At 41.5% G+C, this 17,163-nt stretch overlaps 1 protein-coding gene across 1 annotated transcript in view; it reads right to left on the bottom strand.

Moving 5' to 3' along the window:
• Window positions 1-276: 276 nt before the first annotated feature.
• map2 (microtubule-associated protein 2) overlaps window positions 277-17,163 on the bottom strand; it is a 349,408-nt gene continuing 332,521 nt past the window's right edge. The window contains exons 17-19 of the mRNA XM_060928995.1: window positions 6,614-6,695; window positions 5,718-5,830; window positions 277-1,930 (exon numbers count right to left, since the gene is read on the bottom strand). Coding sequence (XP_060784978.1) covers window positions 1,736-1,930; window positions 5,718-5,830; window positions 6,614-6,695 — 390 coding nt within the window. The 3' untranslated portion in view covers window positions 277-1,735. The remainder of the gene's footprint in view (window positions 1,931-5,717; window positions 5,831-6,613; window positions 6,696-17,163) is intronic.

Below are 17,163 nucleotides of genomic sequence, written 5' to 3'. Positions count from 1 at the left end.
GGTTCACCAGTTGTCCTTTCTTGGACCACTTTTGGTAGGTACTAACCACTGCATACCGGCAACACCCCACAAGATGTGCCATTTTGGAGATGCTCAGACCCGGTCATCTCGCCATCACAATTTGGCCCTTGTCAAAGTCACTCAGATCCTTACGCTCGCCCATTTTTCCTGCTTCCAACACATCAACTTCAAAAACTGACTGTTCTCTTGCTGCCTAATATATCCCACCCCTTGACAGGTAATGAGATAATCAATCAATGCTATTCACTTCACCTGTCAGTGGTTTCAATGTTATGTCTGATCGGTGTATACTGCGTGTAACAAATATTACATAATTATAATGATATGTATTATTCATCCTTTCTGAGACCCCATGGAATGCTTTTTCAGACCAAAGAATTAGTGGTTATGTAAGCAACACCTAGAAACCAAAAAACTTCACCAGAAATATTTTCTACTGGATTCACTGGAATGTTTTGCAAAAACCTTTTCTCATACCTGTCCTATTCTAACGCCGTTATCGTTATACACCATTAACACCATTAAACTGTTGTAGTTTTCATGTTTCATGGTTTATTGTTTGAATTCAACTTCGATTATAAAGTACTTCTGAAGTAAGCAGAACTTGTGTTCTTTTGTCAATGCGAGAAAAGTATGTTGAAATTCCCGTCTGTAGTAATCACATGCACACTATAGATATGAGGTTGAAAAACACTGGAGTGTTCCTTTAACTGCTGATGTAAGGTGTGTGTCTGATGGCTGGACCCCTGGGCAAAGCCAACACAGTAATTTAAATGATCAAACAAGCATAACATTGTCGTGACTAATAGCTAAAAACATGTAGTGTTCGTTTTGTCCATTGACTTAGCAAATAACTTACTAAATCCGTACTCGAAATAGAAAATAGCTCTTTTTTAATACTAGAATTGACACATGCGCATCACCATTGTTTCCTTTTTTCATTTGCGATCATGTCTTTGTACAGATACTACGTTATTGAAGAATTATTATTATTATTATTATTATTATTATGTGATCAAGAAATGCTGCTGACAAATCATCAGCATAATTATAAATATATTAATATACATTGTATCTCGTTTTGTTGGTCAGGTGAGCGAATTTCTATTTATTTATTTTTTTTCAAGAGACGGGGTTTGGACTCCATGCACTGACTCTGCGCAAAAGAACGAGGAGGAAACAGCTGCCCAAAATCATTCTCCTTTCTTTTCCTAACGCTAAACCCGATGTGAGTTCAGCATCTGTACACCACTTTAATCCAAAAAAGGAGAAAGAGAAAGAAAAATATAATCACACGACATACAGGGAGAATAAAAGCACTGTACTTTTCTAGCTAATTAACTGGAATCCTAGAATAAAAATGATTGAAATACCATAAAATAAGAATAAAAATCCAACAACAATTCTTTATTTGTTTTTTTTTTTTTTCACCGATTTCTCCTCCTTCTGTGTTAAAGTCCGCTCCAGCTCCGGGTGGCTGCTCTCGTTCCGGTGACAGATAAAGAGTGTGATGTGGATGAGATGATGTTGGGGGCTAAATGCAGTGTCCCAGAAACGTTCAGAGGGTCGTTAGACACTACTGCGACACCACTAGAGGGAACTGCTGTATATATATATATATATATTTATATATAGATGGGAGGGGTTGAGCTGATGACATAGCTGAGCGTTATGGAGGATGGTGAAGGTTTTGTTTTGTTTTGTTTTGTTTCCTTTAGAGTCCCTGCTTGGCCAGAGCAGCTGTGACATCCTCAGCGAGTGTGGCCAGCTGTGGGGACTCGAGCAAGTTGATGCTGCCAGATGACGACATGTGGTGAGGAGACAGACCCGGAGACTGAGTGATGATCTCAGCGCCGTGATCCACGCGAGCCTTCGCTGTTTCACGGAACATCAATTTGTGGCTCTCAATCTGAGAGGACAAGAGCAGCAGAGTTACAATAGGACCACTCAGATAGCCATTTGTATCACATAGCATAGGCAGCAGCTTCAAACAAAAACCTTTATTCAATCCAGTAACTATATCTTGCTCTTTTCTCACTGAGTTTCAACATACGAAATTGTCTGAAGAGAGCTAGTCAGACTTCAACCTGATTCTGAAGCTTGTTGCCAGAAAGGTGTAGGAAAGATATCAGATACTTCATGGGCAGGGAGTAGGCAAATAATCTGCTCTTAATTCTCAGTATAAAGCAAACTTCAAGATCACCATTAAGTTTTGTCCTACCACTAGATGGCACTATCATCAACAGTTGTCTGAAATACTCAAGAAAAAACTCCCTTCTCATGTTCATCACATGAATCACTATTTAATCCTGCAAATGAAAAGGGGAAAATTATACATTTCCCATTGTCACAGTTGATCGCACGATGCTTGGACCCCTTAATTGCTATCCTGAGGTTATGTTATGCATTTATATAACAACAGAATGTGCTTTTTCAGCAACTGGGAAAAGAAAGAAGTTAATTATAGATTAGTCCTATTGTTTTGGGATAAAGGGTTGGCAGTGGGAGGGGTTTCCAATGAGAAGGGTAAAAATTTCCATTCCATTCAATGAGAAGAGTGAAAACCCGTCCCACTGCCAACTCTTAATCCCATCAGGTCAAGTCCCAATGGGTAAGGTAATGTTTTGTTTTTTTCCACACATTCCAAAAACTGATTTTTTACAACAGCTTCATTTATCTGGTATTTGACTCTATTCAGTGTGTCTTGAAATTAACTCTTGTACTATTTTATTCAGTTCAGAGCCACAGCCAACTCTGTTACTCTGTTACACAGTTACTCTGTAATTTTGCTCCCACTCCAACTCCAATTTTTACTCTCTAAACTCAAAATCGAGCAAATTTAACTATTTTTGAGGAAAATACTTTTAACTCTGGAAAAACTGCTCACTCATGTTTCCTGTGTATGCACTACAGTGCACGCATATCAACTAATCAGCTCATAATAAATAGAAGAAATATTTACACTTACTCGAGTTGATCTTTGGCTGGATCGAGTCGAAGTAAAAAAAAAAAAAAAAAAAAAAAGCACAGCTCATCATCAGTGTCGCAGTTCACAAGATTGAACTGAATTGCTGTCCTGAATCATGAAATGAATCATGAATTGAATTGCTGTCCTGAATCATCTGAAGTGCATAAAATCCGCATGCCATCTCACAACAAGTTTTACCTCCAAATAGCCTAAACTATGTCTGATATATTTTATCCTATTTACGGTGGGCATTCCCACCACGAAAGAGAGGCCAATCGAAAGCGAAAGAGTGAAAGTGATTATCATGACGTTACCGTGTGAATAGTCTTTTATGAATGTGGAAGTGGGCGCTCAGTGCTCCGACTCCATTGTGACTGAGGAAGGTGACAAGTTTTATGTTTCATCTAATTTAGGCCATTTACAAGCTATAATATTATTTGGCAGTGGGCACATAGGAAAGTGTAAAGTATAAAGTTTCTGTCAATATGTTTATCATGCTTGTATAACAAAAAAACTTGCGAAGATATTTATCTAAATACATGACCTACTCATTCTAAACTCGTTGAACTTCACCGGCGAAGCTCTCGGCCCCAGGGGGTTAACATTGAACCATGAAAAGGAGTGGAGTCAACAATTTACATTCAATATGTCAATAGGCTATAATTATAGCCTGTCATCACCAGTGTGGCAGTAAAAACTCAACAGTTTGGTTTCCATAGGAACATCTTAAAATTTTAACTTCCATACATTTCCCGTTCATTCATTCCCAGTATATTCAAGTATCTTCCAGTGTGTTTTGTTTGATAGTTTTAATAGTTAACATACAGTAGAATTATTAACATTAATGAAAATAAGTGCAGTCAACAATTTACATTTAGTATAAGAACTTCTGCTCCCATCATTCAAAAACTGTGGCAGTAAAAAGTGTATTGGGGTGAGAGAGAGAGAGAGAGAGAGAGAGAGAGAGAGAGAGAGAGAGAGAGAGAGCAAGAGAGAGAGAGGGAGAGAGGGAGGGAGGGGGAGAGAAAGAGAGAGGGAGAGAGAGTGAGTGAGGGGGAGAGAGAGAGTGAGGGGGAGAGAAAGAGAGAGGGAGAGAGAGAGTGTGAGGGGGAGAGAAAGAGAGGGGGAGAGAGAGAGTGAGGGGAGAGAAAGAGAGAGGGAGAGAGAGAGTGAGGGGAGAGAAAGAGAGAGGGAGAGAGAGAGTGAGGGGAGAGAAAGAGAGAGGGAGAGAGAGAGTGAGGGGAGAGAAAGAGAGAGGGAGAGAGAGAGTGAGGGGGAGAGAAAGAGAGAGGGAGAGAGAGAGTGAGGGGGAGAGAAAGAGAGAGGGAGAGAGAGAGTGAGGGGGAGAAAAAGAGAGGGGGGAGAGAGAGTGAGGGGGAGAGAAAGAGAGGGGGGGAGAGAGAGTGAGGGGGAGAGAAAGAGAGGGGGAGAGAGAGAGTGAGGGGGAGAGAAAGAGAGGGGGGAGAGAGTGAGGGGGAGAGAGAGAGTGAGGGGGAGAGAGAGATAGAAAGAGAGTGAGGGGGAGAGAAAGAGAGAGGGGGAGAGAGAGAGTGAGGGGGAGAGAAAGAGAGAGGGGGAGAGAGTGAGGGGAGAGAGAGGGGGAGGGAGAGAGAGTGAGGGAGAGAAAGAGTGGGGGAGAGAAAGAGTGAGGGGGAGAGAGAGGGGGGAGGGAGAGAGAGAGTGAGGGAGAGAGTGGGGGAGAGAGAGACAGAGTGAGGGGGAGAGAAAGAGAGGGAGAGAGAGAGTGAGGGGGAGAGAAAGAGAGAGGGAGAGAGAGTGAGGGGGAGAGAAAGAGAGAGCGAGAGAGAGTGAGGGGGAGAGAAAGAGATAGAGAGAGAGTGAGGGGGAGAGAAAGAGAGGGGGGAGAGAGAGTGAGGGGGGAGAGAGAGAGTGAGGGGGAGAGAAAGAGAGGGGGAGAGATAGTGAGGGAGAGAGAAAGAGAGAGGGGGAGAGAGAGAGTGAGGGGGAGAGAAAGAGATAGAGAGAGAGTGAGGGGGAGAGAAAGAGAGAGGGGGAGAGATAGTGAGGGGGAGAGAAAGAGAGAGGGGGAGAGAGAGAGTGAGGGGGAGGGGGGAGGAGAGAATGGGGAGGGGGGAGAATGTGGAGACAGGGGGGAAGGGCGGACGGCGGAAAGGAGAGAATGGGGGAGAGAGAGGGGGGAGGGGACAGAGACAATGAGAGAGAAAGGGGGAGAGAGAATGGGGAGGGGGAGAGGGGGAGGGAGAGGGGGGAAGGGACAGAGGGGGAAGAGGAAGATCATGAATGACTAGCTGTTTCCTTCAAATAGGTTGTCGCCACCTAGTAGATGGATGATGAATTGCATTTCATGGTAATGGTTGACACAAAGAACGTCGACTCTTTGGTTGATGTACAGGCCGTTTTGAATCTTTGTACGGGCCAGATGTGGCCTGCAGGTCATATGTTTGTCACACCTGGTTTAAAATGTTCCAGGAACTGAGCTCCAAAGAGGAATTTTCTTGGAACGTTTGATAGGAAAAATGTATCTTTTGAAATCAGTATAATACAGAACACGACCAGAGAAATTCTTTGATTCTTTCGTCTGTCTTTGTAAAGCTTCGTTCTAATGCATTGAATTTTGTGTGAGAGACAAAAAGAGGAAAATGCAAATCCTGTCGTTGTTGCTGAATAGGAATTCTGCACTAATGAAGATGTAAAGCCTGTTATACAGGCATATAATTTGTAAGTCTTAAAGTTTGAGCTCACTCACCATCACATTGCCTCCTCCTGGTACATGATGGGCGTTCTCCAAAGAGCCAATTTTAGCCTGGGCTTTATCCTTAAAGTCCAGCTTTACGCTCTCAATGCGCACATTGCCGCCACCTGCAGGAATGGAGGTAGCATGACAAAACAAGAGAAATCACAGCGGGTGCTTTATGTCCAAACTGTGATCCAGCCCACCCCTGCAATAAAACTCATCACCTCAAACAATATTTAAATCTGATACTTTGAGAACAATTTCCTGATCAGGCAGTTCTATACATTTCTGTAAAACTGAAAAGAAATGTAAACATGTTTACTGACAAATAATTGGATAAATTATATTAATATGCACATAGGACATGCCCCCAAACGTGTATGCTCCACCCCTTCCCCAAGGAAACCAGGGTTTTGTGGTGTATATTTGCATATTGGAACATGACTGACTTTTAGATTTTATGATGCATTAACACATCGGATTCAACTGTTTTTATTTATTTATTTTTAAATGTAATAAAAGTTTCAGTCTCCATCCTGGTGCCTTTAGTATCATACAATTCCTAATATGAAAAATATTTAAAAAAGAACATGTACTAAACAATAGATTAATATCTGAATCATGAATAATGCCAGCTTATAATAATAGTATTTTGGATATTAAAGGTATTAAATTCGAGCTGTAGTTCATCCTGTGTTATTGTTCTTGCTACATGAAGCACATGACCAGCAGGTGGTGCTGTTGTTCTGTGACTCACTAGTGCACCCTCGTTAAATTAATCCCGTAATAAGCATTAGTATGTCAGCATGACATGACATTTCTTCTACCTTTCGAGCTCTGAATGCCCTTAAACAGCATGTCAGTGGATGCGTGTGATAGCGGATGGGTGTGTCGGTGAAGGCACTAACCTGGCTTGTGGTGGATGTTGTCCAGCGAGCCGCACTTGGAGGTCACGTGACTGAGATCAAGCTTCTTTGATTGAATCTGTATCTGTGAAAAACAGAATTTATGTCATATTTATGCAGAATAGGGCCTTGGAATAGGGTCATGTCGAAAAAGCGGAAGAGGAAAAGCAGGCTGAGAGATGAATCCGGTATGAGGGTGCGTTCACAATATTCAAAACAAGACTTTAAAAATGACATGTTCTGCTTAGACATCAGGTACGGTGCATACGCATGTTTCTACGCATGTTTCTACACACAGAACGCCGTTTATCTAGCCTAGTAAACTAGACCCACCCGCCTAGCGGCCAAAAATATTTTTGCCTACGAGTGGGTCTAGCCTCGCACCATATCAACAAAACACCCCGGGCATCAAATCGTGCCCGCCAATCACAACGCAAGGTTTTTGTTTGGATTCTTTGGGCGGGCTTTTGCAGGAGTGACGACAAGGCTGCGCGACGCTGGAGAAAGCACAACAGGAAAGATGGCTACGGCTAGTGAACAGCGCGCGTTTGACTCCGTTTTGGAATCAGTTTTAGAAGAATTAGACTTGGAGTTTTCGTTGAAACATGAGCAGGAAGAGGCTCTCCGCTCATTCCTTTTCAAGAAGGACGTTTTCGCTGTTTTGCCGACCGGCTATGGCAAAAGTCTGATCTACCAGCTGGCTCCGCTCGTAGCCAAAAGGATGGGGCTAGTTTGTGCAGTACGAAGAATTAATAAACAGCTTTGAAACATTACTTTTTGATTGTTTCTTATTTTCCCGTTATTTTAAATTTAAGGGAAATTATTTCACCAAACACCACTAAATAAAAACTCTCAAAAACAGTTTAAGCAAACCCTTGAAAAACACTTGAAAAAAAAGTGTATGTTAAGTATGTGGTACAGACTCCAAACTTGTGGTCATTATCTCCAAACTTCTTAATATCTAGAACCTGTTTATTAATTAATATGCATTTTGAAAAATTATTTATTTCAAGGCCTCCCCCACTGCTTTCTGTCGCTCTGACTACGTCACAGTCACTGTTGCGCTGATTGGTCAGAGCGTTGGCCTATACGCACAGAGACAGTTTGAAAGACAGCAGGTTGTCCCTCCTACACCCTTCGGAAATGTCTACGAGCGAGGCCAGACTAAATATTCACATTTAGTCTGGCTTGCCAGGCTACCGTTTATCTATTTCGTCTGTTGTGTAAGGATGACCAGTCAGATTCAAAGCCCCCTAGTGGTGGAAACATGTAAGTGCTGGTAAACTGATTGGGAGACGGTCTTGTCATGTTTATTGTCGGCAGAAGTGACAGAGTAATTACTGATTTTGGTGCTCACGAGCCAAAGATATGTAACAGAGATGAAGTACGAAGTAAAATGTTAACAACACTCATCGAAACATTGAGTCATACCATTGATTCCAGCAACAACAACAAAAGATGACAATAATGAAGCATTTTTTTGTAAAAGTGACTGGGGCACGGCGGTGTAGTGGTTAGCACTGTCGCCTCACAGCAAGAAGGTCCTGAGTTTGAGCCCAGCGGCTGACGGGGGCCTTTTTATGTGGAGTTTGCATGTTCTCCCCGTGGGTTTCCTCCGGGTGCGCTGGTTTCCCCAACAGTCCAAAGACATGCAGGTTAGGCTAATTGGTGGCTCTAAATTGACCGTGAGTGTGAATGGTTGTTTGTCTCTGTGATGATCTGGTGGCATGTCCAGGGTGTCCATCCCTGCCTCTCGCCCATGGTTACCTGGGATAGGCTCCTGCAACCCTGCACAGGGTAAGTGGCTGCAGATAATGGATGGATGATTGGGGCAATAGAAGGCACTTGTAGCCACACGTGTGTATTTTATTACACTGAGAGCAAAGTGCTGCTGTAATGAAGTTAACATCTAAACAAAGCTGGTAAAGTCTAAGATGGTTTGTCCCTCGGCATAAATCTTATAAGGCACTGCACACATAAAAATAATATGGTACTTTTGTACCATGAGAATATCTCGAATATCGTCAACCTTATGCAATATTGTTCATTTTGAAATTATAATAAAGTTTATTAAGAATCTTTGTCTATTTTTTTTACTCGTCACAAGGCTTGAAATTATCCTCTTCGACGAGCTAATAATTTAATATTTCTTCCTGCAAATAAATACTTAAAGATACCAATTTTTATTTTTAGAATCAATTTTAATTTACATTTTGTATTTTATCTTCATCTCATATTAGATAAACTTGTCTACATCCATTTTTGTGTGCTTGCTAAGAGATGATGTATTACAGGGCAGTTAGAAGCCACACATGCAACCTAAAACATAGATAACAATATATTTTATACCTATTTATTAATTTAATTTAATTTAATTTATTAGACAAACCACTTGTAAAAGTGATGAAAAATCATTTTTATTACACTCTACTTTCTGCTATATTATTCCCACGTAACTTTTGGCAAAGTTCATCTTCATACACATTTCAACATACTCCACTGGATATCGTTTACCATATATGGTGATTTGGTAGTGCTTTTATGCAAATGAGTGTGGCCATGCACAAGCAAGTCCCTTCCCACGCCATGTGGCGCATACTGTAGGGTGGCGCCAATATCTGTTTCCATAGCCCTCGGCCTCTCGCCTATTACATAGCTAGGGTTACAGTGGGGGGCTAGTCCTCTTGTAACCGCAAGAGTTTGACTCCCCACTCGCATCTGTATTGCAGCGTGCCTTGCCAGATGGCACTAGGTACCATTTTTATGATGGTCTTTGGTATGACCCGACCATGAATAGAACTCCCGATCTCCCGGCGGACACACTAACCACTAGGCCAACTCATGCTCAAGCAAAGCGATTCATAACACATGGGATTTGACAACCGTTCCATAGTGTCCAGCTGTTTAGTCTTTAATTTATCAAATAAAATCTGTAAGAACACAGTGGAGCACAACCAAAACAGAGTAGAAGAGAAAAATAAAATGATCTGCCCACCTGCCCCATCATTATTTACTGTCATACTGTCACAGTTACTAACCAGCATCTCACAGATTACTCTTTACTCACACAAAGGACACAAAGCCTTGTTTTTAAAAATGGAAAAAAAAAAAAAGTGGAAAACCGGATATAAAATAATAATAATAATAATAATAATAAGTTAAATTTATATAGCGCCTTTCAAGAAACCCAAGGACGCTTTACAATTATAAACAAGGAAAATAAATAAATAAATAAAATGATAATAAATAAATAAAAAAATAAAAAGTCAAAAGTCCACCAAGTAGGAGTCAGGATGTAATTCCCGTGGTGTAGCAGCCACAGTCCCACCAAAAGGCGCACGAAAACGAGTCCCACATCTCCAGCACCGCCGCCGTGACGCTGTCAGCAACATCGCTCGAACACCACGCCATGGATCCACAAAGCGAGCACAGAAGCACCGCCATGCAGAGCGCGGGTATGTCCAAACCGTCTGCACAGCTGCCGCGACACCACCGAGCAACATCGCTCAAAACATCACGCCAAGCATTAAAGCACAGAGCGCTGGACAACCATGATGTTAAAATGAGCAACAGGCTCACTGCAGTCCATAGCTGGGAGCACAGGCATCGCCCACAGTGAACCAAGGCCTGGAGGGAACCGACGCCCAAAACTAGGTCCGGAGCTACACCACAACCGGCAGACAAAACACTCAAACAAACATCAAACTACACAAACACACACACACACACACACACACAAAAAAAAAAAAATAATAAATAAATAAATAAATAAAATGAAAATAGGAAAATAAAATAAAAATGAAATAAAAAAAAAAAGCTCTGGTGAGAAGCGTCAGCCAGAACGCACACGACGTACTCTCAACCGGAAACGAAAAAAAAAAAGAACTTTTTTGACTGAACTCTCACTGACCCCGTGTCCACTCGTCCTGTAGCACGACAGAGAAATGAATAAATCAGAGCGCTGACCTGCCGTGTGTGTGTGACACTTCAGCATGAACACAACCTGACAGAGCACTGAGAGGTGACCTGGAATAATAACTTATGAAGTACACACACACCTACCTACCTACCTACCTATCTATCTATCTATCTATCTATCTATCTATCTATCTATCTATCTATCTATCTATCTATCTATCTGTTTGTTTATTTCCATATCTAAATGATTTAATTATTATTCATTTTATTCAAAATTATAAACCAGTGCCTTCTTTATAATTAATTAATTGACTGGTTGAACTGTCTGTCCCTCTGAGTTACATGTCGGTCCTGAGATCAAGACACTGACCTCTTCTGCTCCTCGGACCTGCCTGATCCATCCTGATGCCCTACGTCTGGCTGGAGTCTCATCACATCGCTCCTGTGGAGGACGGACCCATATGGACAGTTGAAAGTTGCACTTGGAAGACGCTCTGGACTCTTACAGTAATGCCTTTATGGCTGAGGACTACAGTTGACTTGCTAACTTTAAGACTGCAGTTGTCATGAGCAGTTTTGCACTCGAGTTTCCATCAATGAAGAGTTTATAACATCAACAAAACTGATTTCATGTTAAAACTGTTATAATCATGTTATCTGTCATCACCCAAATGAGGATGGGTTCCCTTTTGAGTCTGGTTCCTCTCGAGGTTTCTTCCTCATGTCGTCTGAGGGAGTTTTTCCTTGCCACCGTCGCCGCAGGCTTGCTCATTGGGGATCGATTAGGGATAAAATTAGCTCATGTTTAAAGTCACTAAAATTCTATAAAGCTGCTTTGCAACAATGTCTATTGTTAACAGCGCTATAAAAATAAGTTTGACTTGAATAATTGGTTGCTTGGTTGATTAATTAATTGATTGACTGGTTGGTTGATTGGATTAATTGTTTAAAGGGCTATTAAATTATTATGTATTTTATTAAAAATTATTAAACCACACGATTGATAAAGACAGCTTTCTATCTTATTTATTATTTGCTTGCAGGCAGCACAGTGGTGTAGTGGTTAGCGCTGTCGCCTCACAGCAAGAAGGTCCAGGTTCGAGCTCTGTGGCCAACAGGGGCCTTTCTATGTGGAGTTTGCATGTTCTCCCCATGTCCGCATGGGTTTCCTCCGGGTGCTCCGGTTTCCCCCACAGTCCAAAGACATGCAGGTTAGGTTAACTGGTGACTCTAAATTGAGCGTAGGTGTGAATGTGAGTGTGAATGGTTGTCTGTGTCTATGTGTCAGCCCTGTGATGACCTGGCGACTTGTCCAGGGTGTACCCCGCCTTTCGCCCGTAGTCAGCTGGGATAGGCTCCAGCTTGCCTGCGACCCTGTACAGGATAAGCGGTTACGATTTATGGATGGATTATTTGTGTCCTATCTTAATTGACTATTAATCAAATCAATCAAATCAAAGTCCTTCCCACGCCCAGTGCCTGGTATTCCTAGGCAGTCTCCCACTCAAGTACTAACCAGGCCCAACTCTGATATGGCGCATCGGGTGGCGCCGATCTCCATTTCCGTAGCCCTCGGCCTCTCGCCTATTACATAGCTAGGGTTACAGAGGGGGGCTAGTCCTCTGGTAACCACGAGAGTTTGACTCCCCACTCACATCTGTATTGCAGCGTGCCTTGCCAGATGGTAGTAGGTACCATTTTTATGATGGTCTTTGGTATGACCCAACCATGAATAGAACTCACGATCTCCCGATCGAGAGGCAGACACGCTACCACTAGGCCACTAGCCGGTAGTAATTGACTATTAAAGGATTATTTATTTTATTAGAAGTCTTCCTTTTATTTAAATTAATTAATTTGATTGTGTGTTGTTTATTGGCTTAAATGTTTAATAGATTATGTAATTATCAGTTATTTTATTCAAAATGATCAACCAATGCCTTCAGGTAGAATTTTCATTCATTCATTCATTCATTTTCTTACTTCTGCGGAAATAATTCCTCCGTGCACAGTTTAATCTCTCCTTATGCTATATATATATATATATATATATATATATATATATATATATATATATATATATATATAATTAAATCATAAATAATTAATTTGCTTGTTTGTTTTCTTGTGTAAATGGTTAAAACTGTTAAAACTATAATATCATGTAGGGTCAATTATCTTTGTCCATATTATTTTCTTTCTTTCTTGAATTTTTCTTGTAGTCTCATGTTTAGAAGTGCATGCGCAGAGAGAGAGAGAGAGAGAGAGAGAGAGAGAGAGAGAGAGAGAGAGAGGACTGGAAGCAGAGCGGCGGTTCAGATTTCAGCTCTTGGGAAGAAGAGGAAGGAAGGAAGTCTCTAGTGAATAGAGCAGAATAAACACTCGTCAAACTGTCAGAATGAGAAGCAATAACACGATGATTCTCAGAAACAGCATGTGTAGATTGTAGTGGGTGATAAATATGCCAACAGCAGACTGACTCAGAGAGAGAGAGAGAGAGAGAGAGAGAGAGAGAGAGAGGACTCAGACAGGCGTTTGCTCCGTGAGCTGTACATACACTGCCTCCATGGGGAGAATGCTTCAGGTTATCCTTGGATCCACACTTTGACGGTATATGACTGAAGTCCAGCTTCTTGTTTGAAATTTGAATCTAGAAAGATACACACACACGTGTGACATTTAATGGAGATGGACACACACACACACACACACACACACACACACACACACACACACACACAAATGCTGTACAGTACATGCATTCGTAATATGTATTTGTGCTCTCAGTGGATAGATGGACACAGTAATGGAAGCTGACAGTGTTATGGAGTGAGAAGAGAAACAGATTCATGTCTCAGTGGTGACTCCAACTGCACATGACAGTGATGTTCAATGTTATAAAAAGATAAACAGGTGAAGGGCTGTGGAGAGAGATTTCACAAAACCATTTATTCATGGACACATGTGACACTGACATTTTGATCCAAAACCTTATAGCTCATCTCTACTTGCATCACAAGTATTATTATTATTATTATTATTACAACCCCGATTCCAAAAAAGTTGGGACAAAATACAAATTGTAAATAAAAACGGAGTGCAATGATGTGGAAGTTTCAAAATTCCATATTTTATTCAGAATAGAACATAGATGACATATCAAATGTTTAAACTGAGAAAATGTATCATTTAAAGAGAAAAATTAGGTGATTTTAAATTTCATGACAACAACACATCTCAAAAAAGTTGGGACAAGGCCATGTTTCCCACTGTGAGACATCCCCTTTTCTCTTTACAACAGTCTGTAAACGTCTGGGGACTGAGGAGACAAGTTGCTCAAGTTTAGGGATAGGAATGTTAACCCATTCTTGTCTAATGTAGGATTCTAGTTGCTCAACTGTCTTAGGTCTTTTTTGTCGTATCTTCCATTTTATGATGCGCCAAATGTTTTCTATGGGTGAAAGATCTGGACTGCAGGCTGACCAGTTCAGTACCCGGACCCTTCTTCTACGCAGCCATGATGCTGTAATTGATGCAGTATGTGGTTTGGCATTGTCATGTTGGAAAATGCAAGGTCTTCCCTGAAAGAGACGTCGTCTGGATGGGAGCATATGTTGCTCTAGAACCTGGATATACCTTTCAGCATTGATGGTGTCTTTCCAGATGTGCAAGCTGCCCATGCCACACGCAATAACGCAACCCCATACCATCAGAGATGCAGGCTTCTGAACTGAGCGCTGATAACAACTTGGGTCGTCCTTCTCCTCTTTAGTCCGAATGACACGGCGTCCCTGATTTCCATAAAGAGCTTCAAATTTTGATTCGTCTGACCACAGAACAGTTTTCCACTTTGCCACAGTCCATTTTAAATGAGCCTTGGCCCAGAGAAGACGTCTGCGCTTCTGGATCATGTTTAGATACGGCTTCTTCTTTGAACTATAGAGTTTTAGCTGGCAACGGCGGATGGCACGGTGAATTGTGTTCACAGATAATGTTCTCTGGAAATATTCCTGAGTCCATTTTGTGATTTCCAATACAGAAGCATGCCTGTATGTGATGCAGTGCCGTCTAAGGGCCCGAAGATCACGGGCACCCAGTATGGTTTTCCGGCCTTGACCCTTACGCACAGAGATTCTTCCAGATTCTCTGAATCTTTTGATGATATTATGCACTGTAGATGATGATATGTTCAAACTCTTTGCAATTTTACACTGTCGAACTCCTTTCTGATATTGCTCCACTATTTGTCGGCGCAGAATTAGGGGGATTGGTGATCCTCTTCCCATCTTTACTTCTGAGAGCCGCTGCCACTCCAAGATGCTCTTTTTATACCCAGTCATGTTAATGACCTATTGCCAATTGACCTAATGAGTTGCAATTTGGTCCACCAGCTGTTCCTTTTTTGTACCTTCAACTTTTCCAGCCTCTTATTGCCCCTGTCCCAACTTTTTTGAGATGTGTTGCTGTCATGAAATTTCAAATGAGCCAATATTTGGCGTGAAATTTCAAAATGTCTCACTTTCAACATCTGATATGTTGTCTATGTTCTATTGTGAATACAATATCAGTTTTTGAGATTTGTAAATTATTGCATTCCGTTTTTATTTACAATTTGTACTTTGTCCCCACTTTTTTGGAATCGGGGTTGTATTATTATTATTATTATTATTATTATTATTACTACGTTTTTCAGGCAGCAAATGAATGTTACCTTTAATATTTGTGTTAGTAAGTGTATAAGGGCAGTGGGGCTAATTAGGCTCATGTATAATATTTTAATATACTATGGTGTTACTTTCCATACTCGTATATTCAGTTTCTGATTTGAGTGAGTTCCATTATCCGTAACCACTTATCCTGTGCAGGGTCGCGGGCAAGCTGGAGCCTATTGCTGGGTTTCAGTCATGTGACTTTTCTTAGCGGTTTTACAGGAAGTGAAATAGCTGGTGGTCTAAATGGCTGCTGTAGTGCAAACAACTAGCGGTAACTTATCAGAGTACACTCGTAATCTAGAAGCCTTTAGCCTTTAGGCTTTAGATATATTCAGAAGATTGCTATGTGCAATGGAATCGACCCCTACAGTCTGGGAAAGAAGGATTTGTCATACGATCTCAAAAACTACCCTTCAGTCGAGTTCCCCGACATCTCGAACTATCTGGCGTTGCAGACGTCCTTCTACACCGCAAAACAGATGAAAGCGTGGAAGAGTACGGAGGCTTACAACTTTTTTGTATGTGGCTGGGTAAAGGACCTCGGGATCAAGTCGCTGCCGAATGAATCCTGTATTGTTTTTGCCCGTGTAAGTATGGTTTTTTTAAAGCTTTTCGTCACCGTCTTTACAACGAAGCGCTGCAAGTTGAAGTGTAAACAAACAACAGTTGGCTTGATTCTCACTTGTGTTGGCTCTTATCTCTCAGCTAAATCATTCACAAAGATCAAAGATTGTCGCGATCTTCATGCATATGGACTTTGTGAGGAGGAAGCAAAGAAACAGCTGGGGACTTTAACGCTTTGTGACAAAAAAAAAGTACAATAAAATAACGACAAATAGCAAGAAAAGTTCTTGGAAAACACTAAGGACGTAGCTGAGAGGGAAATACAAACCTTTCACCAAGTGATCACTGCAAACTCGAGCATGCTCCGACTCGGCTCCCTTCGATTTCAGTGAGAGGTTCAAAAGCCACCTTTCTCCACGTCTTTTTGTGAAATCCTGTGTTCGTTCACCCTTTTTTATTAGTTCACGGGGAACCCTGAAGAAACTTTTATCAGTTTCAGGGTTTGATCGATTCGAACAACCTAAAACAATGCAAGCGTAAGGCATTTTTCATGCGAGCAATGCACCTTCTCCTTACAAACGCTTTGTCAACTGAGCTTTGGTCGACCACCAGCTAAAGTTTTGAATAACTAATGAGGCGGATGCGACGTCACGTGAAACCCAGCAATCCCAGCTGACTATGGGCAAGAGGCAGGGTACACCCTGGACGAGTCGCCAGGTCATTGCAGGGCCAACACATAGAAACTAACAACCATTCATACCTACGGTGAATTTAGAGCCACCAATTAACCTAACCAGCATGTCTTTGGACTGTGGGGGAAACTGGAGCAAACCCGCACAGACACAGGGAGAACATGCAAACTCCACACAGAAAGGCCCTCATCAGCCACTGGGCTCGAACCCAGAACCTTCTTGCTGCGAGGCAACAGTGCTAACCACTACACCACTGAGTTCCATTAGAGTTACATTTTCTTAATTAGGCAAAAACATTGATACAAAAAAACTTTGAATTAATTGATAGGGGGTTCAATAGATTAATAAATGAATAGATGGATGGATGGATGGATGAATAAATAGATGGATGCGTAGATTTATAAATTATTGGATTGGTGCATTATAGATAGACAGGATGGATGGATGGATGGCTGGACTGATGGATGGTTGACTGAATTTATAGATGGATGGACAAAAGAATAGGTAGCTGGGTGGATTTATATCCAGTTGGATGGATGGAATTATGAATAGATGGATGAATCGATTGATGCATTTACAGATGGATGGATTTACTGATATATGGATGGATGGATGAATGGATAAGTAGATGGGTGGTCTTATTGATTGAATTGATGGATGGAGTTAT

The sequence above is a fragment of the Neoarius graeffei genome, chromosome 9 (assembly GCF_027579695.1).
Source record: "Neoarius graeffei isolate fNeoGra1 chromosome 9, fNeoGra1.pri, whole genome shotgun sequence".
Lineage (NCBI taxonomy): Eukaryota > Metazoa > Chordata > Actinopteri > Siluriformes > Ariidae > Neoarius > Neoarius graeffei.
Note: the sequence above shows the minus strand (reverse complement) of the source record. Positions and strands in the feature narration are given on the sequence as shown.